The 25009-nt window shown below is 43.8% G+C and overlaps 1 protein-coding gene across 7 annotated transcripts in view; it reads right to left on the reverse strand.

Annotated features, from left to right (window-relative positions):
• The window catches only part of APLP2 (amyloid beta precursor like protein 2), a 47812-nt gene that overhangs the window by 8678 nt on the left and 14125 nt on the right, over positions 1 to 25009 (reverse strand). For 4 of the 7 annotated variants that reach the window (XM_027444200.3, XM_038167541.2, XM_072027620.1 and 1 more), the window contains 10 exons: positions 15571 to 15744; positions 14287 to 14416; positions 10668 to 10780; positions 8976 to 9151; positions 8210 to 8427; positions 6374 to 6541; positions 4218 to 4333; positions 3918 to 3992; positions 2597 to 2755; positions 2087 to 2215 (listed from right to left, as the gene is read on the reverse strand). In XM_027444200.3, the coding sequence (XP_027300001.1) occupies positions 2087 to 2215; positions 2597 to 2755; positions 3918 to 3992; positions 4218 to 4333; positions 6374 to 6541; positions 8210 to 8427; positions 8976 to 9151; positions 10668 to 10780; positions 14287 to 14416; positions 15571 to 15744 (1458 nt within the window). Of the gene's footprint in view, positions 1 to 2086; positions 2216 to 2596; positions 2756 to 3917; positions 3993 to 4217; positions 4334 to 6373; positions 6542 to 8209; positions 8428 to 8975; positions 9152 to 10667; positions 10781 to 14286; positions 14417 to 15570; positions 15745 to 25009 lie in introns of those variants that run through there. The other 3 variants (XM_072027623.1, XM_072027622.1, XM_072027621.1) reach the window with 1 other exon arrangement.

Raw genomic sequence — 25009 nt, forward strand, 5'->3', positions numbered from 1 at the left:
AAAAAAAAAAACCTGCAAAGGGACCAGACAATATTATTTATCACCTCTATTTTCAGAACAAAGGTGCCTTTGTTCTGCATAGTGGCATTGTGTATGTCTGACACCCATTACAGCCCCCACTTGCAACAGCTTTCTCCCTTCGTTTGAGGCATAAATCCAAACCTTATGCAACCTCAAATCACTTTTTCCTAGCATATTAAATTCATTGGTGAAGTCAAACCTGACCTGCAGAGGGTGCTGCATAATCAGGGATCATGCAGACCAAGAAACACATTAACAGTCAAATATTAGAGAAAGCTAAGGAGTTGAATGGACCTGTTTTATAGTCTGACGTGTACCTGACCTTTAAGAGCAAGGATGAAAGCAATTTAATTTTACATGTGGCAGCTTGTCAATCAAAAGAATCGATTGAGGAGCTTAAAGTGCATCTGAAAAGTAAAGCGAATGGAAATTGAACTGTACCACCCACATCCCTCGCATGTCGATTTGTTGACACTGCAGCCTTCAGAATGAATTAAGGACTGTTTAGGTTTTGGCTTAAGAATACAGTTCACACACTCCCCCCTTGGGCTTTGGCAGCATTAGAACAAAGGGTCAGGGTGGACTGCATCTGATATGCTAAACTGTCTGTGAAAATACTATTGTATATTCTGTATCACGAGCCAAACACCAGTTTGTAAATATCGCAGTTACACCATTATATCTGAGGGTGTGCAGCTCAACCAGAAAGCAAGAATCAGTGGCAGAAAAAAACAGAGACAAAAGTGAAAGGTACACCACTAGCACCTAGCACCTGGAATCAGCATGAAACCCATGTGATCAGGCATCTCCAGGTGTGAAGTTTACTTCTGGACAGTAAATGCAATGTTACTGTACGCCTCACCAGAGATGACATGAACAGACTCTAGTCCCAGTCTTACTCTTAAACCACAGTATTTCTATCTATTGCTTAGACAGCTGAGTAGTAATAAAGCATTTTTTCTTTCCATTTGGCAGCACTGGGTGTGCTCAATTGCATTGTCTCCTTGCAGCTCTCCATTCATTTTGGCTCTTGCAGATCTTTCATACGCTAAAGAATTAAAAGACATTTCAAAGCAGTGGACCAGCCACAAATTGGGGCTGGTAAAATGCAGATTACATATCTAAAGCTATAACAACCGAACAGTCAGTTCTCTCTACTTCTCTCTGAACTTGTGAAAGGACATGCCCTTCTGATCTTTTCACGTTAACACGCCATTCTTAATTTGTATCTTAGCTGGAAATTTCAGTACATCTTTCACCGTTTTAAGAGCAGCGTTTTAAAAACAGGTATCAGGAGATAACCCAGAAGCTTTGTATCTGCATCTATTCTTACAATTACACTGGCCAGGTTTGACACCCATTTGAAGCAGCATATTCACATACGCTATCCAGAAGAAGGAAAGTGACTTATTGGCTATTCAGGAGTAAAATGTAATGCAACAAGACAAAATAAACTCGTCAAAACAGACCTTTGAATAAAGCTAGGAATGATGATAAACTGCTTGGCAAGGGTTATGCATGGAAACAAGGCAAGAACTCTGCAGAGGCACAAGAGAATTCCCACATACCCAAAATACAGTTATCATGAAGAACAGAGCTAATGAAATTTAGACAGAAGGCCTTGAAAGAAATGAAAGACAGAAGGTCTTGAAAAGGTCATTTAGACAGAAGGTCCTGAAAGAAATTAAAGTGTGTTCAAAGATGACCAAGTCCCCAGCAAATATTTTCATGGATGCTCGACAAAAGGAAACACAAAAGTGACACCAAACTAGTTCTAATCCCTGGACTTGCTACTGTGAGCAGCAATAATCCACAGCTGAAACCAGATGTTCCAACGCAGTATCTCAATCCTCAGATTTTTAACACTGAGTCATGTACCAAGGAAAATGGTACAGAGTATCTGGTGACAGGCAATATGCAGACAGAATGGGAGATCTCTACACAAGTATGTCAAGTTGCTATAGTACCCAGCAAATTAGTGTAAGGACTTGACACACGCCTTCTAGGGTCTCTGAGAGCCACTGCTGGATAACAATGCCTCTCTTGATAGAAACCATTCTCATACCTGAGATTTCATCTGTGCAGCCTTTTCTGGGTCAACTGCCAGGACGTGCTGGTAATGGCGGATGGTGTGCAGCCGGTCCTTGTTCTCAGCACGAACATAGCGCTTCAGAGCTTGCAGGATGCGGTGGGGCTGTAGGATTTAGGGAAGGAGTTCAAATCCATTTGATTCAAATAAAAATCACAACTGAAATACAGCACTTGAGACATAAGCCTGCTTTGCTACTGGACAGATTTGTGCTAACCTCTTACGTAATTTCCCTTTACCCTAAGCCCGTTTGACTCAGAACACTGTGCCCTGTGAGCACTACACAAAGTGGAGGGATTTTAAACAGACAAAGTAGAGTGAGTCAATTAGGAGACCCACTGCTTGTTCAGCAGGAACAGCCATGATGGGAAAAAGCTTTACTGGGAACCTATTCCCAGCTCCTTCCCCAGCAGGCCACAGTCAGTTTTCTCACCAAGCCATTCCCAGCACTACCCCATTGTAAAATACCCATGCAAAGGAACTCACCCGTGGTGGGTCAGCCTGCAGGGCAGCCAGGTAGTTCTCCAGAGCAATCCGACGCCGATCATTCAGCATGGCTTCCACACGAGCCAGGTGAGTCTCCACAAGCTGCTGCTTCTCACTTGCTGCCTCTTTCTCCAGAGATTTAACCATTGCCTGGAAGTGCTGGAATAGGGAACAGTCTGAATGAAACACTGTATGCGTCAGTATCTCTCACTCATGGACCTCCTTAGAATAAATGGAGTCTGTCACATTGCACATCTGAGACGTTTAGAGAGGCGAACTGACAGATGCTGATGCAGATTTCACATTTGCAAATTAAATAATGACAATTTACCTTCCAAACTTCCTTCACAATCCATTTCAAAGATCTGAAGAAGGCATATGGCCCTTGCAGATAAAGATCATTTTTGAGGTAGGAAACCCAAACTGTGCTGAATGAATGCCACAGTATTAACTCTTGCCCTCAACTTTGTAAAACATGAACAAGATAGCTCCCTTCACCCTACAGACATTAATCTGAATTCGCAGATGGGTCTTTTCATCAGCATTCCTTCAGATCAAATCTCTATATATGCTATTAGAAAGGTCATAACGAGCATCTCCAAACAAACTACAAGAATCCATTAAGTGCTGCTGTATTTCATCAGACAATGGAAAACTCTTTTTGACTTGTACAGATTTCAAAAGGTAGCTTATGCTAATTAATGTAGAGAGAAAACTGTGTTCCAGGATAAAATCCAAAGTGAGCTTATGAACTGGAGTCAGTCACTTAGCTGTATACTGGTTTGAGAGAACTTCACCTGTTTGTCACGGCCTCTAACAATCCCATACAAAGCATATCCCTGATTAACTTCATAGTCTAACTGAACTCTAATCATAAGACAGAAGATTGGCATTTTGGCAGCAAACCAGCTTTATCTGCTGTCTAAGTGGTTTTCACTAAGTCTGCCCAAACAGGAAATGTGTGTCCAGAGAGTCAGGGCCAATCTGAACTGGGCTGGGAGGCCACTGGTTAGTGCAATGCAGGCCAAAGGTCTAAGGTTACAGTTTGGCTCTGCTGTTGCTAGGCTCAGGAGATGAGATAGCTTCCTACTACTTGGCTTGGGAAAGGACCTGGCACAGTATCAGATCATCTCCAGCTTTAAGAACAAAACATGCAATTCAATCAAATCTCCTCTAAAAGGCAACTGCTGACAGAAGAGGAAATATATTCTTCCATTTCAGTCATCTTTTAGCTTAGAATACGAGCATCTCTCATTTAGTTTATTGACAAGATGAAGGCCAAGAACCAGTAGCTTTTTTCTTTAGGTCCTTCAACTCCTACCTGAATGAGAGTCTGTCTTTCTGCCTTGGGGAGATTTACGGCTTGGTGTTCTGCTTCTTCCCATTCCTTCTTCACCTGGACAAGAAAAGGACAGAACATATCACCACAACACAAATTTATGTCCGATTTTTGGAGAAGTGAAAATCTAACTGCCACGGCGTGGTTATGTTGTAAGAAACTCAGAGAAGTTGGTGACTGGAAAGAAAAGACATTTTGCCACCAATTTGTCCGTAAGAACATGGGCAGCAACTATGCAGGGCAGAGAAAAAAAAAAAAAAAAGGCTAAAGCTGGATACTCACCCTGTCCATGCGGTTGTGGTGTCTGACCTCCAGCTGCTCCTTTGCCTTCTGGAAGCGAGCATGTTCGTTGTCATCAGCGGGGGTTTCAAAGTACACATCCACATCATCAGTTGGCACTGCAAAGAGAGGGTACGGGTAAGTGGGGGCTCAGAAATCTGTGGTCCTGGATTGTGAGAGACAGGTAGGGAGAGGAATCTCCATGCCTGCAGCATTAACAATCTGGCAGGCTGAGCTTACTGAACCACCACCTACCAAGAGTCCATTTTTGTATCTCTAAGCTGCCAATTTACTGCACAACACCAGTTAGTTACATCATCCCAAACACAGTAATGCACTGCGGCAACCAGCACCTGTTCAGTCTTCTCATTAGTTCTGAGACGAGCATTATTCAGCTCCAGCAACAGAATGACTCGGATTGCAGAATAAAGAACTTTTATTTTTTTTCCTCTTCCCTTTCACATTGGCTTTGGATAGTTTAAATGACATTTTGTGCATTAGCTGTTCACTGACAAGCTGGCTCCAGACATCATTAATGTGATTAGGGAGCTTGACAATAAATCTGCACAAAACACTACCCAATATTTTACACTTCAAACCTACCTTCTCTACCAGATGCACCATACAGAACTAACAGGCAATGATATTAGACAAGACAGCAACAGGAGGAGGCTCAGTGAGACAAATTGACTTGTCCAATAATCTGGACGGCTTGTATCTTTAAGACATTCAAATCCAACAAGGGGAGAAATAAAATTTTAGAACTGACAGTTACAAGCGCCTGCGAAATCCACAACAGGAGGTCTGTGCTCCACACGCTGCCGTTCGAGAAAAGCTGAACCAAGGTTCTGTGCTACACTACACACCGCAGAGCTCTTTCTCAAAGGATCTGTGGCAAACAGGATGCACTCTGTTACTGCCCTTTAACAGAAAGGGAAAATTAAGGCAACCCTTCAAACATTTTATTAATTTGGATAGATAAAATCTGCGACATCACTGAAAGGCAGAATGTTTCAGAGAAAAAAAATTCTTTATGCTTTAGCATGAATGAAGGCTAAGAGTTTAGCCCTGGAACCCACAATCCTCTGTCCTAACTAGGGAAGGAGGAGTGGAAAAGGGGAAAGAATTACCGCATGAAATACTGGCGACATACAACATAGGCATTATTGTTGTGCGCAAGAACAATGACAGACCAGCACTGTACTCTGGGCCTACTCATGGCAGTTCTGAACCAGGCTTTGACACAGAGAACTCTTTCCAGCCCCAAATCCCTCTGTAACAGGACAAACTTTTGTACAAAAAGCTCCTGACATCCGCATCTTTTATTTCATCACTTCAGTTAGATCAGCCCAATCTAAAGCACTTGCATGAAGCCCATTTTGTAAACAGGATTATGGCTGTATAGTCAGACTGCCAAGCCCCAGATAACACAAAAAGCCTTTCAAAAGGCTTTAATGGTAGCTGAAGTGGAAGTGCTGGAGTTCAACAATAAGATTAATAAGGAGGTTAAAATGTTTTTGGTAGTTTTATCATCTGACATAAAAGCCAGTTGAAATTGGTGCCAAAAACCTCAAGCTCTCAAAAATGCAGGGATTGAGTCACGATTCATATTTCAAACTGAGCTGAAAGTGGGAATCTGAATTCTATACTACTTCACTGATGTTTGCCCAAAATATAATAGCAAGAGAACGCCTACTACCAGGAGAATGGCGAGTAGCAGCTTGCTTTTCAGGACTGACTAGTCAAACACATGCACAGTAATATAACTGGGGAAAGCAAGTGCTTTCTTCCACATACTTGGGGGGAAAAAAAAAAAGCCAGTTACACAAAGAGGCAAGCTACATGTTTTCATAACAAGAGGGTAGAGACAGCCCCCGGTCCCTGCGATAAATCCAGAAGATAACTAAGCCCTCGGTAAGAGCTGCAAACCAACCGTGAGCACAGAAAGAATACATCCAGAGCCACCTTCCCCAGGAAAGTCAAACCTAAAGACCTCGAGAAGCAGAGACAAGAGGAGACTGCTGCAAAAGGACAGACACCAGAACCAAAAGGATGGGCTACACACGTATCCTCTCTTGACCCAGGCAAGGAGGAGGAGACACCAAACGCCAGACAGACAGTGGCTAGCTGCAAAAGGGCCAGTGGGAGGCAGGACTTACTCATCTTTTTACACACAGCCATACAATACTCCTCTGACTCAAAATTGTTCCTGTTGCCTCCGCAGCCTCCATATATAAAGCGAATGCACTTTCTCTTGTTAGGGTCGAAGTACCAACGAGGCATCACAGCCCGGCAGGGCCCTGTCATCGCCTCCTGGGAGCAGACAGCTGTGTGGAGACGGGTTAGAACATGAGCTAGTGAGGAGCACAGGCCTCGCCAAGCGACTTACAAAGCAGTGGTGGCTCTAGTTCACACCTTCCTCTGGGCACCTGTGCCAGCCTCAGCATCACTACCTCATCAGCCCTTCAAAGGGCTTGTGTCCGTTTTGGGGGGATTTGTGAGGTTTTACTAGTGTCCATCACAAAGGTTGCCAGCACTACTCAGGGAAGGGCCTGCACATCCTGCTTTGAGGCAAACGTGCAGCAGCCGTTGTCTCAACATGGAGCTTTCATCTGCAAGAGTGATTTCACATTAGCTAGTGGCAGAAACAGCAAGGATCTCTTTTGCTGATGCTGGAGTTATGTCTTGAGTGTCCCAATGGTAGAGCCTCCACTGTATAAAACCAGCATGATGGAAAGAAAACCCATTAGGGCTGCTTAAAGCATTCAGTGATGTCCTGTTCCACTGCACTCTGCCTGGATTGATGCTTCACATCTTACAGGTGAGGTATAAAAGCAAGTGAGAAGGCAGGCTAAGCACAAGGAACACGATCGCCATGACAATCAGAGCTGTTAGGTTTTCAAGTTTTGAAACATCTACACAGTAAATACTGAAACTCCAGGTAGCCATGGCATGTGGGCTGCTTTACAATAAGCAGGCAATACGAGCCGCTGGGTTATTTTGAGGCAAGAGAACAGATACACTGTGTAAGTTAGCAAATGTTCACAGCACTTTGAGAAAACAGACTGCGTACCCCCGAAACAGACACCCCATTCAAATGGTTCCAAGTCTGTTTCGACATCTGCAGATTTGTAACAGTCCTGTACATATATGATCTAAGCTGTGTTTCAGCAAGTGAAATTATCTGCAGCATGCTGGCGATTTACCAGCAAGATGCAAGAACTGCTGGCAACAATTCACTGATCTGTAGCTAATTGAATTTCATTCCCTCTCCCCATCCTCCTTCCTCTGCAGATACTTCTACACGCAAAGGATAGGGCAGTGTAACACTGAAACACCACACAATCAGCAGATGCCCTCTGCAATGGCACATACTGCTTAACAAAAGCTACTGGAAATGCTTATATAATAAAAGTGAGGCAATTGTGCTAATTTTCTTTCTTTCAAGAAGGAGAAGGGTTTATGCAAAGGCTATTATTGTTTAACATGGAGACTAGAAGGGGAGCACCAAGTATATTCCTCAACCTCAAATGGCCAGAGGGCACCTTTAACGCCATTTCTGCAAAATATGCCCCCACACTTTAAGCTTCCTTTTTGTAATCTGGGTATAAAACACCAAATTCAAGGCAATCACCCAAAATTAGGGATTCGTACTGTACCCCAAATGCCTCCTTAAGATTTTCCAAAATTAGCAGATGCAGATATTATTTTCTGACTCAACACTGCACCTTCATGGAGGTGCCTGTTCAATGTGCCAAACACTGGGCTTTCTGCCAGCAGAACTGCTGTTTATCTAGAAACATATGGCCCATGCTCTAGAGAGTTAATTTCAACACTTGAAACATAAGCATCATCAGCTTTCCTCTGTTTGCTAACTTATCTGGCAAATAAAACTTCCAAGTGGCATTTATTGACTTCATCAGAAACCTATCGCCAACTGACAGCAAACAAGAATACAAGGAACTGAGCGGCCTGTAGGCTAGAATGTGACTTACATTTCATATCGCTGCTAACTTCTTTTTCAGAAACAGCCTTGTCACTGCTAGGCTCTGTAGTGGTCTCTTCAGTGTAGTCATCTACTTTGTAGCTATCATAATAGTAATCACGATCCTCCACCACGTCCTCTTCTTCCTCCCCTTCATCTTCTTCATCTTCATCTTCCTCCACAGCTGTTCCTGTGAAATCTTCTACACCTGCCTCTGTAGGGAACTCACTGAAGGGATACAGTTAAGTTAGGGGAGTTAAGCTAATGCTAACCACTTTGTAGCCAAGCTTTGATGTAACAGAATAATGATTCTCTTTTCATCTGCTTTAGAAACACAAGAGATGGGAAAATAAATGTACCAATTGTTGATCAGCCCATCAGCTGCAGCAATGGGACTTCTCCTGTTACAGACATGCCTGCTCTTACAGGCTAGAGAGCTACTCCGTGCCTCTGGCTTAGTGGGGATTCCTAATATGTTTTTTAACAGTTCCTTTTCAGTAAGTGAAAGCCTAAAATGCTTGGGATTACAAACCTATTGTAGCAATCAGTCCTTTTGACTGGCTAAGGATGGAAGGAGGGGGCTGTTTAGCTCCAGTAAAAGGAGCATTACAAAGTCAACCTTCTACAAGGTTTTTTCATGTTCAGGATGCTCCTCTGGGAAATTCAAAAGCACAGAAATTCTCTCAGTCCTCACCACCACGGAGTCACTGCATGGAACTGGTGACAGCAACTTCCCATAGAGCTGCTAACATCCACGCCAGCAATCAGAACCTCACCTTTTATAAACATCATAGTCTTCATCCTCATCTTCATCCTCCTCCTCTTTGGACAGAGCCTCATCCACAACTTTTGTCTGAGGACAGCATACATATTCTGTTCCGTGGAACTGGTCTACTCCACAGGGCAGCAGCATGCCATAACTGTGCAGGATCATCCCTTCTGTCAGGCACGCCTGAAAGAGGAGCCCACATGCATCACTTCAGCGTTAGGCTCTTACTTTGGGAACAGCCAAGATTTGCCTACAAGAGATCCCAAGGATGCTACCAATAGTCTACATTTCACAGAAAAAACGTAGTAGCAACACAAGACCTAAGTCTGAACACTAAAGACAAATGGATTTGAGACTTGAGGCATAAAAAAAATCCCCAGAAAAGTCAGGTTCAGAGCCTTGCAGTGCTTCCTGGTGTTCATGCACCAACCCTAACAGCCCGACCCTACCAACTGCTGGCTTGTCAGCCTGAGTTCTGGAAAAATAACGAGGCGTTTTGTGCCAACTCGAGGGAGAGAGCACTTGGAAAGAAGAGAACTGCTGTTTGCTTTTCTGGGCTGGCCATTTCATTAAACTTTATCTATTAAACTTTACATTGCAGTAAGTGAGTAATTGCTCAAATGCACTTTGTGTCAGGATTATTTTAACACGCTGTAGATGAAAATCAATCAGATAATTCAAGAAAAAGCCTAATGCAAACTGTGATTAGACATTATGTCTATATACTTCTCTTGAACTACGGAAATATATTGTTTTGTGGTACCCCCCAGAAAGGAATGGAGTAAGAAAGGCTTTGTTATGCACATCAGAACTCTTTTGTGTTTTGTCTTGTTATAGCACAGATATAAAATGAGCCAAATATTTCTGGAAAAGTTCTCCAATTATGTTGAAAGCAAATGATTTTAAAATTTTCTGAACGTAAGCAAGTTCGTCCTCAATTAAAAAGCAATTCCCCTAACACAGCTTTATTATGACAGGCTTTTGCTCCCAGTAAGTTACAGAAATACAAGCATAATCGTTGCATCTGTAACGCCTATTTACTAGCACTGTCACAATTAAACATTGTGTTGCTCTTTCTACAAAACAGAAAACATGTGCATTTAGTCACAATCTTGTTTTTATTACTCCCAGCTGAAATAGGTGTGCAGAGAATTTGCAACATTTTCACTAGTCAGATAAAACAAACAAACACAAACATCAAAAAAAAACCCAAGGGCTAGATTTATTCTGAGAAGATAATCCATCTCTTATGTAAAACCTCTACTAATCATCACAACATAACTCACATTGCACTCTAAACCAAATCCCCAGCAGTAGCACCACCAACATTAATGCAAAATGTGCAAGACAATTACAAAACATCCTACGACCACAGAGGCCCTCCACCCTGGGGAAAAGGATGAGCCACTGGTTAGTGATATATTCCAGGGACCTGATTTCAATTCCTAGCTCCATCCTAAATATGATCTTCAGCAAGCTACTTAGGACAGCTTTTCAGGAGTGAAAAATAACTCAGCTAGCTACACACTTTTTTTAAGCTGAGTTCCTTTAAACATTTTTTCATTTATCTCCGCCTCAGTCCATAGACTACAACATGGGAATATGAGACCCCAGAGATAAACATTGTTATGCTCCAGTACTCCAAGCATCTGAGTAGACAGATCCAGAGCAAATATTCTTGCCAAAGCAGCTCAGTTACCTCTTTTGCTACTGTGTGCCAGTGCTGATGACTTTCACACACATCCATCCGCTCCTTGTGGAAGAATCGGCACTTCTCCGGGACCAGCAGGACATCGCTTACAAACTCGCCCACTGAAAAACAAGAAATGCCCCCAGGACAGTGAACAAGAGTCCATTTGTCCCATCACAAACATCCAGCTTCAAACAGAAGACAAAGCCAGTATCAGAGGTGCCCAAAGTCCACTGCTGTTAGTGCCTTTAAGGTCTGCCTAAGGCATATTCTTTCCGGACACAGCAGCTATCTATGCTAATTTAGTGGAAAATCAGAGCCTCAGAGCTTCCAAAATGAAAACAAGAGAAGGGGCCAATGGCTGACACATTATGCAAAGCCTAAGGCTGAACTGAAAGCAAAGTTTACGATGCAAGTCAGTGAATTGTTCAAGGAACAGGCAGGATTGACTGAAGCAATTTCATGCAAATCTTTGAAAACATCGCATCTGCATACGGAAGTTTTCAAACCACTTAATCACCAATTTCTAAATGAGCTGTATCAAACCAAAGCCAGCTCATGCTGCCTGTTGTTGTAACCGCCTGGAAATTTTTATGTGCCACAAGCGTTATCTATGTTTTCAGTATCTGGGTATCTGAGTTAGTCTTGTTTGTTTTGTTTTTCAACAGTTTCCAGATGGCTTAGTTCAGGATCAACTGCAGCACATTCCCCAACTCGGACAGTCCTAACCAAAACACAGAGGACTGGAAAATAAAAACCATACAGACCAAAAAAACATGGTGTAAAACCAAGACTCAGCAAATACACTGCATTCCAACATCTAGATAGCCACAACCTCACCAACACGATCAAGTCTTGGCACAATCTTAAAACCAGACTTTTGCTTTTGAGGAAGGAGGGAAACAAAGATATTCAGCCTGCTGTACAGCTTTTGTATCAGTTGGACTTCACAGCTATTTAACTTAAATATCCACCACAACTCGGTTTAGTACCAGCACATGTCAAATCTGTATCAGAACTACATAAGCATTACTTTCTGTTCTCTCTCCAGTCCTAATAAACCTTGTCACTGGAATGCAGAATATTCAATTTTCTCAGAGTTGAGATTTTTCTTTGCAGATTTGAATGCCGCTTCCAGTAATTTTAAAATAAGGAAATACTTATATACCCTAAAAAGACTAAGAGAAGGTCTTCAGTCCAAGTGTTTCACAGCAACATACCTGGCACACCTGACTGGCAGCTTTAGGAACTCTTTATTAAATTGGAGAAAAATTCTTTAGGTAAATGTCTTTTTCTCCTGAAGTCTCCAGAGAGCAGAATTTTTTGTCCAACCAGCCTTCAACATAATCTTTTCAGAAGAAATTTAATATACTGCGTGACCCATTTTAATGCAGCCCATTAGTGAAGATACCAAAGGCTCATGAACGCTTCTGTGCTCTACACACACAAGTCAAAATAGAGTTTGGGGACAGATTATCTTGTGACAATCATAAAATAATGAAATCAGCTAGCATTCATCACCCCTTTTAAATTGGTTTAATTTAAAAATAGACATAATAGAGAAATGCTATTTTCCCCTATTTTCTTCTCTGAAAGCAAGCCAGATACAATTTTGAGTTAATAATCTCTCCTCATTCCCTCTCACAAGAGGTTGGTGGAAAGTTTCCGATTACAAGAAAAAAAAAAAAAAGACAAAACTTTAAAATCAAGAGTCTGTGGTTCTGGGGTCTGAAGGCAGAAGATTCAAACTGATTAGAAACGGTAATCAGTAATAAACAAGAGCCACAGAAACAGCTGTTTCTAGCTGCATTGAATCCTGGCGTGAGAGACACGGAAGGTTTTCTCAATTCGGCTTATAATTGGAAAACTATTACACCACGCACCTTCCCCATTCATGACCACGGCTAATAAAAAAAATAATCCTCTTGCTTTTAAAACCAGAGTAGCCAGAAGAGGTGTTTCCATGCCACCTAGCAGCTTAGCCAGAACTGTCAGCAGTTTGTCTTTTCACACCTCACCAAGCTCAGCCCTACTCCCATCATCCTATTGTTACCTTTATTTTACAGTTCAGTGAGAGTGCTAATGGGTTCTCCTCTCCCCCCTCCACCTTTGAAATACAAAAGAGCTTTCACTGGTGGGGGAGAGGCAGGAGAAGGTTAAACATGGCAGGACAGCAAGATCCTACCTCAGGATAGTCTGTGTTATTGTAGCAAGGAAGACACCAGCAGAAACAGGAAAAAATATTGTTGGACTATAACAATAATAAAAAAAAAAAGCATGTGTACCCCAGAAGCACACATCATACATTTACAACAAGCAATGTGCAGTATGATAAAGGCAATGAAAATGCATTTTATGGACTGACTTGCAACTCAGACCTTAAAAAACAACGCTGCCTTACAGGCTGGGCCTTACAAGTCAAGAGCACTGTGAAAAACACTAATGAAAACCTTTAACAGTTTTATACTTATCACATTTTAGGGCAGTGTCACTAAAATCAGCTTAATTTTCAGCTGAAGAATAGGCTTGGGGGAGGATTATTTTTAAAAGAGATGACTCCTTATAAATCCAGAGATCTTGCTTTCATCCTTATTTCCATTAGCAGTACTCAGTATAATCAGCAGGGTTCAGCTGCTTCTCAAACCTGAATTCCCACATCTATAAAGAGAAGCATCTTTCTCCCAGGATGTAACCATACAAAATTTTTGTGAAGTGCTTTGTGATCATCTAGTGGAAGGTATTACATACAGGAGAAGAGTACCTGCACAGTTAGGCAGATTTGGTTGTGCTCTTTTAGGACAAACCATATGCTACCCTGAAATACCTCTGCAAATTATGGAAACCGGTTCCCACTGACTGTTCTCAGCCATCGGACTCTCCAAGATTGCACAAGACTTCTTGCAAACTGATATACAAAGCCTTTTCCAGTGGGTAACTAAAAAGAGATTCAGCCAGCTGAGACGAAGATTACTGCTAAGGACACATGCAGCACAGCAGTGTCAGTCCCAAGCTGCAGGTCAAAAGCTGCCAGGTAAACACACTGAACATGTTGCCGCCTGATTCGAGTGGGCGGACAGACTCTGGAAAGTACAGTGAAATCCATCACCATTTATCTAATATTCTTTCACAGTTCAAAGTAGGGACATGGGATATAGCTGCAAGAAGCAGGGCCTCTTTGAAGCAGCTAAGTTTAAATATAGTCGTTGGAATAGAATAGAGATCTCTTGCCAAGACCGAAGCAGGAAGCCTGAACACTATGAGCATTTAAGTCTCCAAGGCAACAAAATATTAAAGCTCCACAAAAATAGGATCAGAGTATTAAATCCCAATGTCTTTGTGATACTCAAATACAATAGCCTTCAGGTTTTTATGGCAGTTGCAGAGAGAATGGGGATTTCTTTTTCACGCCAGGCACCATTATTCCAGCACAGCTGCTATCAAGCTGTCGATCTGTTGGAGAAAGGCAGAGTTCCATCTTGTGGAAATAAAAACATTTGACTGGAAGTTGGATGTGGAAATGGCAACCTGATACGAGAGCAGCTCTGTGAACTCAGTTGTTCCCTAAGAAGCCAGGAGGCAATCCTTTACTCCCCCACAGGAACACACGAAAAGCACATCATGTACTCACCCAGGCACTTGTAGGGCACAACAATGTGAGTGTGGTCCTTGCACTGCTTCTTCCCCCTCTTGCACCAGCTGTCGATGCTGACAGGCTGATTGGCTTCCACGACGTTCGTAATCTGAAGGTCTGGATACATCTGTTTAAGAAGACCCACACAGACTTATTTCCAGAAAGCACAAAAAATGTGCAAAGTGGCTCCTAACCAGAAGTAGCAAGACTGAATCTTTAAACAAGAATACGTTCAAATGTGCACACAGATCCACATTCTCTTCTGGTTCAAGCTTACAACAGCTAAAGACATAAAAAAGCCCCCAGCTGTTTGTCACATAGAGCATCAACAGAACATGTCACCACTCCTTCACAGGCGGCAGGAGGAAGCCTGGTTAGGGGCAGGAGCTGAGCACTGAGGTGTTTGGCTCTGACAGCAGTGGAGGAGGAGGAATATCCTCACCTGTTCCCTTCTGGCTGGCGCAATACCCTCCGGAAGAGGGCAATCACCAATAGGATTAATAACATCTTCAGACTGTCTCAGCATGTGTCAAGCTAATATGCACCTAACTCCTCAGGTTTCCTTGTGCCTGCTCCATTTATAATTTATTAATATGATCCCTACGATCTGCTCAAGTTCTCAAGTCTGGACACTGATTTATATTTAGGCTTCCGCTATGTGATCATCAGCCTTGTAAAACAGTTTTGAAAGTTTTCCAGTCCAGACATGGTGTGTTCTATCACCTTCCCATTAAAAAATAACATTCCTTGTGGTATTTTACATGCCTGTTACCTCCAAGGAATAATTAAAGTCACTTACTCAAAACCAATATGCTGCAGTATCTGGAGCACACTGAAAGGAGATTAAGGCCTTTACAATAAAGCATGAAGAACCTAAAAACACTGCCAACATTTTGATGAAAATATTTTTCTAATATTCTGGCTGTTCTGAACACACCACCAATAACAACACAACCACATTCCGATTCAAAAAGGCATCGGGTTCCCTTTTTGCAGATACGGAGCAGATGCTGCTCTAACTAGCTCAGAGGTACCTCTCTGACTTATAGACCAAGGACCTCCTGTGGCAGCCTAAGCTGATCTACATCAGATGTAGCTCCTAAATCCCACTGCAGCGTCCCTCCTGCCCTTACTGGGCAGTAACACAGCAGGACAGTCCAGGGAAAACTGCTAGTCGAACACAAGATACTCTCCTGAAGGGTTGCTTTGCTATTGACTGGCTAAATTCAAACCCAACTCCTCAGCAGCAGTGAATACGCAGGATCACACAGCAATCCTCACCTCCTGGCAGTACTGCAGAATCTCTTCCTTACTTCCAAAGCAGCTCTTGGTCCCAGAAGTGTCAGGTTCCCATTTCCCAGTCTGGATATTCACATGCATATTTAGCTTCCCACAGAACATGGCAATTTGAGGCTCTGCCACCGCAAACCCTGTCCCAGCATTGGCTGCGAGTGCCTGTGAACACGAACAGAAAGAAAACATTTATTGCTTTATCTGATAGAAAGCAGAACATGTCAAAAGAACCAGAAAGGCTCTGTCATCTACTCAGAGAGCTCCCGCTTAATCCAGAGCATCACTGGAGCCTTGCAAATGTATTTTGTAACCATATTCCTTAAAGCTGGTGGGCCCACACAAAGTTTCCACCAGCAATGTATTTGTTTTTCCAAACTCTGTTTTTATTATTGCAACAACAGCTTACCAAAAGCAAAGAGTAATTCACACTTAAAGGTTGTGCCCACAAAAGCTAAAACAGATGTCTGAAGAACTTAAAAGAGCTCCTTTCCGTCCCCAGCATAGAGAGATAAATAACTAATATCATTAACTCTTGGCAGAAACTCCTCTGAGGCTACCAGTATTGCTACTGCTAATAGAATAATTACTTCCCACTTCATGAGACTGGCTCAGAGTTTCAAGCCATGTGTTTTTCCAGATATCTTCAAATATCTGGGATGGAAACACCTAGCTTTCTTGCCCAAACATACAAGTAAAGATGACTTCTGTTGAATCAGAGAAATGCAACCAACTCCTCAAAGCCTGTCGCCTCCCGTTCTGATGCATGTTCTGTGCTCTCCCCACCCGGCACCAGCAGACTGAGAGCACAGGACAAAAACCCGACAAGGCAGACCCACGTCCGGGTCAAGCTGCAGACCGATCAATGAAAACAAGGTCAGCTTCCCTTTCTGAAACCTTGCTGGCTGACCAAAGGAAGAACAAGGGATTTAAATTAAATTGCAGAGGTGGGGTGTTTCTGAAAGGCTGAGGTTATGCACGGAGTTGAATGTCCTCTCCCTGTGTAACTAAAAACCCTATGAGCAATAACAAACAAACCCACTGCATGAACTCCCACCTCGAAAGCTCTTCCGAGTGTTTTTGGGGTAGTGAAATTCATTTCAGCCGCTGCAGACAAGGCAGATGAGAAACAGCAAGACACAGGCTTCAGGGCACCACTGCCCCTAAGCCTCTGCTCCTCTGGAGGCAGCACCACTCAAGGCCACCAGTCCTGCCTTCAGATTTAACCTTTCAAGCACTCAAAAACACCAACATTTCTGCAGGCACTGTTTATTCCCCATTGCCTGCAGATCCTCATCAACTTATACTGACACGCTTATGCTCACAGCAAGTATAAAAGTGACCAAGAGATGATTTCAACCCGATAACCCTGCGTGCAGCTCCTGGCTGCTGGATATTAGCAAAAAATTAACTCCCTTGTGACTAGCCCACTGCCCCCCTCCCCTTTCACACACAAGCGCTGCCTGCAGATAAGGCACTCAGGATCACGGCCTGCTTAGTGCTGAGCACGTGGCTGTGCTCAGGGGGTAGGACCAACCTGAGATACACAAGCATGGATTCATGCCTTACCTTCAGAAAAATTACCCCTTGAGTTTTAAGGACTATTCAACAGCACGTCGCCTGCAGGAGAAACATTCACGGAGAAGTGGTTTCTGTTTACTCAAACCCCTTCCGCCAACAGACACCGGTGAGAGCAAATTTTAGCACAGATCACGAAGTAATAAAATATTGAACTATATCTAACAGATACCAGTATCGATGTTGCAGTAACAAGCTGCTTCCAAGTTCAAAGCACTGCTCGCTGCTTTGCGTTTAGCACAGCTGAACCTGAAGGCCTCCTCTGACTGCAGCCTCTCAGCTCCGTGCTGACAGTGGAGAAGCATCCCTTCTGCCCAGAAGATTGATGTCAAGCAACAGTTTTGCTAAAAACAGCAAATTTTACTCACTATCTCTGAAGCCAAAGGCCTAGAAGTTACGATACACAGAATGAACATATCTGAATTCGTGTGTAATCCCAGCTCTTCCAACACAGACGTAATTCGCTGGCTTGCTCCTTAAGAGGCTTGGAAACAGCCAAGCTCTGAGTCCTCCCCTGCTCTCCATCAGGTCTTGGAGGGAGCACAAGAGGCACAAGTTAAAGGGCAGAACCTTCTCTTGTTATTCGCTTGTCTTTTGACCTCCTGTAGTATGGAGGAACCAGGACGGAAACTACAGACTCTTCTGATGGGAGAATAACACCACAAACATCGTGCTACCTGCTGCATCAGTAGGGCAGTGAGATGCCAGGTAGGCATTTCAGGTCTAGGAGGATCAATAAATAGGCTGAGGCTTTGGTAACAGGGTGCAGTGCCTTTGTTCCTTCAGAAACCATTTAACCAACACGAGCTTCTAACAGGTGCTGACCGGCACCACGCAGCAAAGCCCAGGCTCTCGCTCTGCCTTCCTCGCTGCCCTATTGTGCCAGAAGAAAAAGGCAAGTGGAGAATGATCCTTTGTAACCCTGTAAAAACACACGCATGCAGACTTGCGAGAGGGCTTTTTTATCTCTCTGCAAACAAACACTGCTTTGGTACCAACAACCGCTTTCCAGAGAGCACAAGACTTGACATGTTACAGGAAACAAGCCACAACAAAACTTTGTTTTATGACAACACTACGACTGCACCCAAGATTTGAGCTGAATTCTGAAAAAAAAAAAAAGAAGTGCAGGATCAAGTATGTGCACAGCATTAGCCCTAAGAAGAATACAGGGCATCAAAAGCGAATAAAATGTATGTGTTAGGAATGGCTCGGACATCATTAGCACAGCCTGCGCCTTAAAGTCCTCTTCTTCAAAAGAAACTTCACAAGTGTGCAGCAAAAGAAGGTCAGTGCATGAGCAGGAGAGGCGCGGGTCCCATCCGGAGGCAGAACCATCCATAAGTAATCCCCTCACAACCGCTCCTGCATGAGCAGAGCTCCTGTTCAAACACATACCAAGCTACTGAAATCATGACCACCCCGTATTTACATACTGATGTTAGCTGCTGTTTATTTTTGCTGTCTCTCCGGCTTGACACCTCGGCACTGTGGCAAAGGTATCATTCCTCCTCCTGGATTGTTCAAATAGTTTGCATATCAGTAGAGGGCTGTTGCTGTAGCTACCAGAACATGCTAAACCCCAATTCGCAGCTGAACAAACGAGACTAATTACCTGCTTGATTTCATCGCTTTTAATCAAATGGAAGAATCTTGTCTTGAATCACACAGTTGAGTAAATTAATGAACTTTGTACAGAAGTTGAATCTTTAACCCGGGGTCTGAAAAGTAAGGTTTTTGAGTAATGGGCTTCAGTTTTTCACCACTGACAATCTGTCCCAGCCACCGAACACCTCACTTACTTCATTTAGCATTTTATCTCATTCTACCTGCAATGGCAGAGCACTGAACAATAAACTGAGCACAGCACAAACCCCTTTAACACTGCCACTCAAGGGAAGAAAGTCACCTAGAAGGGTTTTTGGGGCAAAGGCCTTTTCTGTTGCCCCCACAATTGCCCTCAGCATACCAAAAATAAAAGCTGATCACTCAGGCTGACCAGGCTTGAAGTCCGTTACCCAACACTCAAGCATTATTTTGCAAAAGGGGGGTTGGGGAACAAAAAAGGAGAAGGAAGCTCAAGGCAGAAATTGCCCTTGGCTGAGCTGCTCGGTATTTCAGAGAATTCACCCATTCCACATTGCAGAGGGATGAAGAAACTGAAAGCACATTTCTCCCTGGGAATTTCCCAGCCATAAATGGAAGCAGCCACCTCTCTTGGTGCGAGGGAGCAAGTACTAAATCCCTTAAATAAGCAGGCTGACAGCCTGGGGGGGGCACCGTGCACAATGGGGAGAGCTCACCCAGCAGAGAGCTCACCCAGCGGTGCACATCCTCAGTGAGCTCTCCTTCGGTGGCTGTTACCCTGTGAATACATAGCCGTAACACGATGACTGCTATTTGGGAAAAGACTGTTACATAAACCATCACTTTCCTTGCTAGCACTTGAATTTACAAAACGATTCATGACAAATTTCACTCTGCCTTTTGGTATAATTCTGTAATCCAGTTTGCTTTCCAAGACCAGAAAAGCATTTGATTCCATAAACACATAAATCTCTGGCCAGTTAATGTCAGTTAAATTCCTCACCCTGTCATGCAGGGCCTGATTTACAGTCCTGAAACACTGGAATTCAGACATCTAAATCTTCTTTTTCTCTGATGGAAGCATCTCTGCCTAAGCATCCAGCCTTTCATTTACTCCTAACCTCTTCAATTCTGGGACAGCGGCTTTCAAAACTGGGTTTTACCCATCCAGAGGCCTGGGCTCTGCACTCTAAAAAGTGTCACATCTTTTTTACCCCTCTAAGTATCTACTGTCTCAAATGAGAAACTCAAGACTTAGAATTAAGTCTGGAAAGAAAGACAACTTCTTAACCCAAATTGGTCTTCTGAGCTGGTTCATCACATGGCTGAGCAATGGCCCAAAAGAGAGACCTGTGTGGGGGGTGAGGAAGAAACCTTCGTGCTGCTCCTGGAGAACTTGCCAGTTTCCCTTTGCCAGAGCAAGGTAAAACTGAAGCCTCCAGTTATCTCGTCAGGCACGTCTCAGTAAGTTAAGAATTTCTCAGAAACGCTGTGTGCAAAGTGACTGCTGTGTGCATCTTTTTGATTTTCTGCTTTCAAGACTTTCAAAGCCTTCCCTCTCATCTTCCCTCTCATTCTTCTAGGAGAGAACTCTAATTAATTGTAAAATGCTTTTGTAATTTAAATTAAATTGGAGGTTCACAATGTGCCTCTAAGATACAACGGGTGACTAAAAACTGGCCTGGCCCAAACTCCAGCATTAAATTCACAAGCTGCGCATCACAAGGAAGGAGTTTTACAGATGGATGCCATCTTGGTAGCATCACTGCTGTCTGCGAGGCTTTGACTACTTCCAGGAAACAATTTTGACCCACGAGGCTGGAAGAAACAGCAGCCTGAGAGAATTATTTTAACCTGCAAAACAATTTTGCACCTTCACTAGAGCATCTCAACACTCTCGTAGCGGATGCAGTCCTTTAATGTCTTATTTCATTCTGAATTCCAGCCGCAAACAACAGAGGGTATAGGAACACCCAGCAGTGCCTCTTTCAATCCACGCTGAAACAAACATGAAAAAATAGCCATTTTCCTTTGCCGTAGATTTCCAGGATCTGCTAAACCTCATCACAACACAGCATATTGAGCACGCTGGCTATTCTGCTCACCATCAAATGCTATTCAGGAAAGCCTTCTGGCATGCTGCTGGGGGCTTCAGAATACAGGCGGCTGGAGTTTCTTTTTTGAGCTTTCCTAATAGCACAGATATCTGCAAAATGTCAGATGTAACTACATTCTGAATCCTCCATGAGGTTAAACATTAGAGTAACCTCGCTATCTGATCAGATTAGCCAGAAGAGGAGTCTTTATCCCAGCAGAACCGGGGTGGACAGGAGCTGAGCAGAATATCTGAGATTCACTTCTTATTTATGCTGCAGAGTTCACGTAGCATATTGCTTCCAGAGAAACGTTAGGAATACACAGTATGGAAAATCCTGGTCTCCCTGCTAGCATGCACAGGGCAAACAATTGACAACGCAACAGACAACTCCCTTTGTTTCAAGCTCACTTTACATTTAGGCTTCCTCTGCAGCAACACAAACAGATGCTTTAAAACCGAAACCTCAGCCTCCAGGATTCCCAGGCTGCTGAGGAGACCTCTGAGCATGAACTGCATCGACAGCGGCCAGAGAACACAGACCGATACGTGCCAGGGACTTTCCTGGCCTTGTAAGAAAATGTGCAGCCTTTTGCAGCACTGTCCACAGGTCAGATCAGATTTCCTGCTCAGTAGAGTTAAATATTCCACAACTGTTTGCTGCTGCACCGACAAGAAATGCCAGACTGTACTTTGAAAGATTACTTGCACTGTTTATTTTTAATTAAGTAAGGCTTCTCAAAAGAAATACTGTTTACTAAATCATAGCGTACATGAGGCTCAAACCAACATACTATCTGGCACAGATCCCCTATCCCGATAAATTTCACTTCCTACCTTTACCTATTAAAAAAAAAAAAAGCTTTTCTGGATTTCACTGAAAAGAATACATCTCCCATTCTGTCTGCAGTGCAACACAGAGGTGTCAGCACTGCAGCTCTTCCCAGGCCTGTGGAATAACTGCAGATATGGAGAATATAAATTGAATTTTTTCAAGACCACTGAGGAATTTAAAGAGCTCCTTTGACACAAACAAGAGTCCTGCTACCTTACGAGCCTTCCAGCGAGCACAGCCCTTGATGAGCGCTACTCCTAAATGTGCATTTTGACTTTCTGCCCCTTCCTCGGCTGAAACTCAGCACACACTTTGTGCAGTGACCTGACTGCTTGTAAGCCCTGCACAAGGGCAGACCCAGGGATCCCTCCTTCCATAAGCAGAGACCAGTCCTTTACAAAATTAAAGGCTCAGATGTTTACTCAGAAACTGCTGCAGTGTGATGTGAAGTGTTAGGCTGGAGCTCGGAGGAGAAGACCCCGGTTGGAATTCGGAGGTGAGCCCCCCAGTCTCCAGGCCCTGCACAGCCCCTTAAACCTTACAGTCATCGCCTTGAGTCTCACCTGCTAATGAACAGTTTATGGCAAGCTAGGATTCAGGAAATCCACACTTGGATTAAAAACCGAAGGAAGTTGGCAAAGGGATTTTATGCACAAGAACTTCTGAACAGAATATTTGAAATCCCCCTGTATTTGGATTTATGACTTGTAAACATGAGCAGAGCCTTCAATTCGTGCTTCAGATGGTGTTCCACGCTTTGTTTTCCTTAGCTTCTCTTCCTGCTTTTATTCAGCAGATAGGTGGCTTGAACCCAGGAAGGCTAATGAATGTCTGACACAGCAGGCAGTAAATCTACAGACTAGCAGCTCATCCTAGCTCTATTGCTTTATTTTTTTTTAAATTGCTGATAATTACAATAATGCACGTGGGCAGGGGTCCAAGACAGGAAGAATTATTGTCTGCAGGCAGATCTGGTGTGAGCTGATAATACCAGCCTGTGTTTGCTTTTGAATTTAAATGGCAGAAATCTCAGTAAAGCAGTCTTTGGCTTACTTCTTTGGCTTACTTTAACTTGCTGGAAGGGGTGGCGTTCTCATCAGCTCGTCCTTTATTGACTTTTGTGGTAGAGAATCCTGCACCGGCCAAAAACTGGAAACCAATGCAGGAGCTGCAGCGCTGGCCTGGGTGCAGTTTATATTTAGATCCCCGCTGTTGGTGGCTAACACGCAGCCTTGGACGCTCGGAAGTTCAGTGACAATAACCCGTGCACTTTCAGATGTGCTGACAGCAGCCGTAGCACGGCACAGACCCAAACAAGGCTGAAGCCTGAAGCATTTTCCACCGCTTCTGCGCCTTCCTCCGCCTTTCTGCAGGGGAAGGGGGAGATTCCAAGTACCTGTGACTCACGGGCAGCCTTTCTGCCCTTGGAATTTGTACTAATTACACAGCAGATTATCCCCCCACCTCCCCCAGTTTATCGTGCTCCACAAACCAAGCCTCGGTGAGTCACCGGGCAGATAATCTGCTGTCAGACATCTGCGCCGTTCAGATAGGGGACGCGGCACTGCAGGCAGCGCGGCTCGTCACAGGGAGCAGCGATCCCACCAGCAAAGCCAGGATTCGGGGCAGGCCTGGCTCCCCGAGGCTGGTTGTGTAACACGGCCACCTTCAGCATCCTCTCTTCTAGCCCTGGAGAGGCAAAGTTCAGAGCACCTCGGCTGGAACATTCCCTGAGCAAACGGCACTGCCTCCAGAGCCGCGGCCTTGAGACAGACCAACTGGTAGGCCTCAGGCTTTCAGCACTATGGCTTGTGTGTAATGGCTGCGGCCAGAACGGCTTCCCAAAAAAGCAATCCTACAAATACAGGGCGTGGAGAAGAGGCGGGCAACACTGTGACCCTGCCAGTGACCCAAAGGCAGCGCACAGGAGGGCTCGGACACGTGAAATCGGCCGGGCCGCCTTCCGCCAGGCACAAGAGCCCCAAGGACAAGCTTCATGCAAACTGCCTGGTGGCTGCACTCACGGCCACCTCCTGCCTTTTTGCAGCAAAACACAGCAACGAGGCTATTTAAAGTGCCTTTTTCTGGAGCGATTCTAAGTCATATCACAGCACACGCAGGCGGGACCTATTTATTACTGGGCTAAACTGAGGCACAAAGTCAAGTGACTCGCCTAAGGTCAGCCGTCAGTGGGCGCAGGCTGGATTAATCCTCAGCCCCTCCTTGCGCCAATCTGTGTCATCATACTGCCTTGCACAGCACGACTAATTACTGCTTTCCCACTTGAATTATTTGGGCATCTGAACCACAGAGACTCAAGATGTCCTGTTATCTTGCCAGTAAATGAAAGCTTCAGTGCAAGTTTATGTTTTCACAAACATTAAAAACCTAGGAAAGAAGAAGGCCGTGGGGAACACAGCACATGGCTGCACGCAGAACCCTGTACTGGTTTTTATAGAACTGGGTTGGAGATGGATTGCAAACCAGGAGATGTCTAAGAGCATGCAGATGGGAAATCCTAAAGCCTGCTCTCAAAGGCCACAAAGAGACCAGGATGACTTTGCTTTCCTGGACAACTGGAAGACTGCAAGAACTGCAAAACACTGTGCAAGAAAAGTGGCCACAGTTTAATCCTGTTTCACTTTATTTAGAGAAAAAAAAGCACTTAAGTCTCTTTTCAGATCTAAATTTCATTACTGAGCAGGCTGCTAGCACGGACTATTGCTGTTAATAGCATAAAAGCTTTGCTGACACCAGCGCTACATGAGGAGTACTGAGACGCTATTTTATAAGTAACTTCTCCGCACAGTTTAATAATGAATCCTTTCCATCTTAAGGCACTTTAGCCATGTAAGTTAGTGAATATAACCACAGGAGTAACTAGGACGCAGAGATTCAATCACAGGAGTAACTAGGATTCAGAAGGTCCGTAATACACAGGAAAGTAGTTACAAAATCTTTCATCACTTCAAAACAGAATGCTCATTCCAAAAGTAACTTCCAGACCGATGCTCACCACGAATCGCACACACTTGTCCAAGTTTTCCTAGTGGATAAAACTGGCAGAAAGAAGACCACGAGAAGAATTTATTGTCATCAGGCAAGCAAAAGCTAACAAACTACTGATCCAAACTGATCTAGCATTCCAGAGGAAAAATAAATTGTAAAAAAAAATCAACGCAAATATTTGTTTGAGAGACCTCAGAAGCTCACTGGGAGCTTCACAAAAAAGCCTGCAGAGGAGACCACTGCAGGAACCTGTGGTTTCTCAGCCTAACCATGCTCCTCACCACTCAGATGTCACGCGATAACAAGGCTGCACAGATTGTGTTTTT

The sequence above is a fragment of the Anas platyrhynchos genome, chromosome 25 (assembly GCF_047663525.1).
Source record: "Anas platyrhynchos isolate ZD024472 breed Pekin duck chromosome 25, IASCAAS_PekinDuck_T2T, whole genome shotgun sequence".
NCBI lineage: Eukaryota > Metazoa > Chordata > Aves > Anseriformes > Anatidae > Anas > Anas platyrhynchos.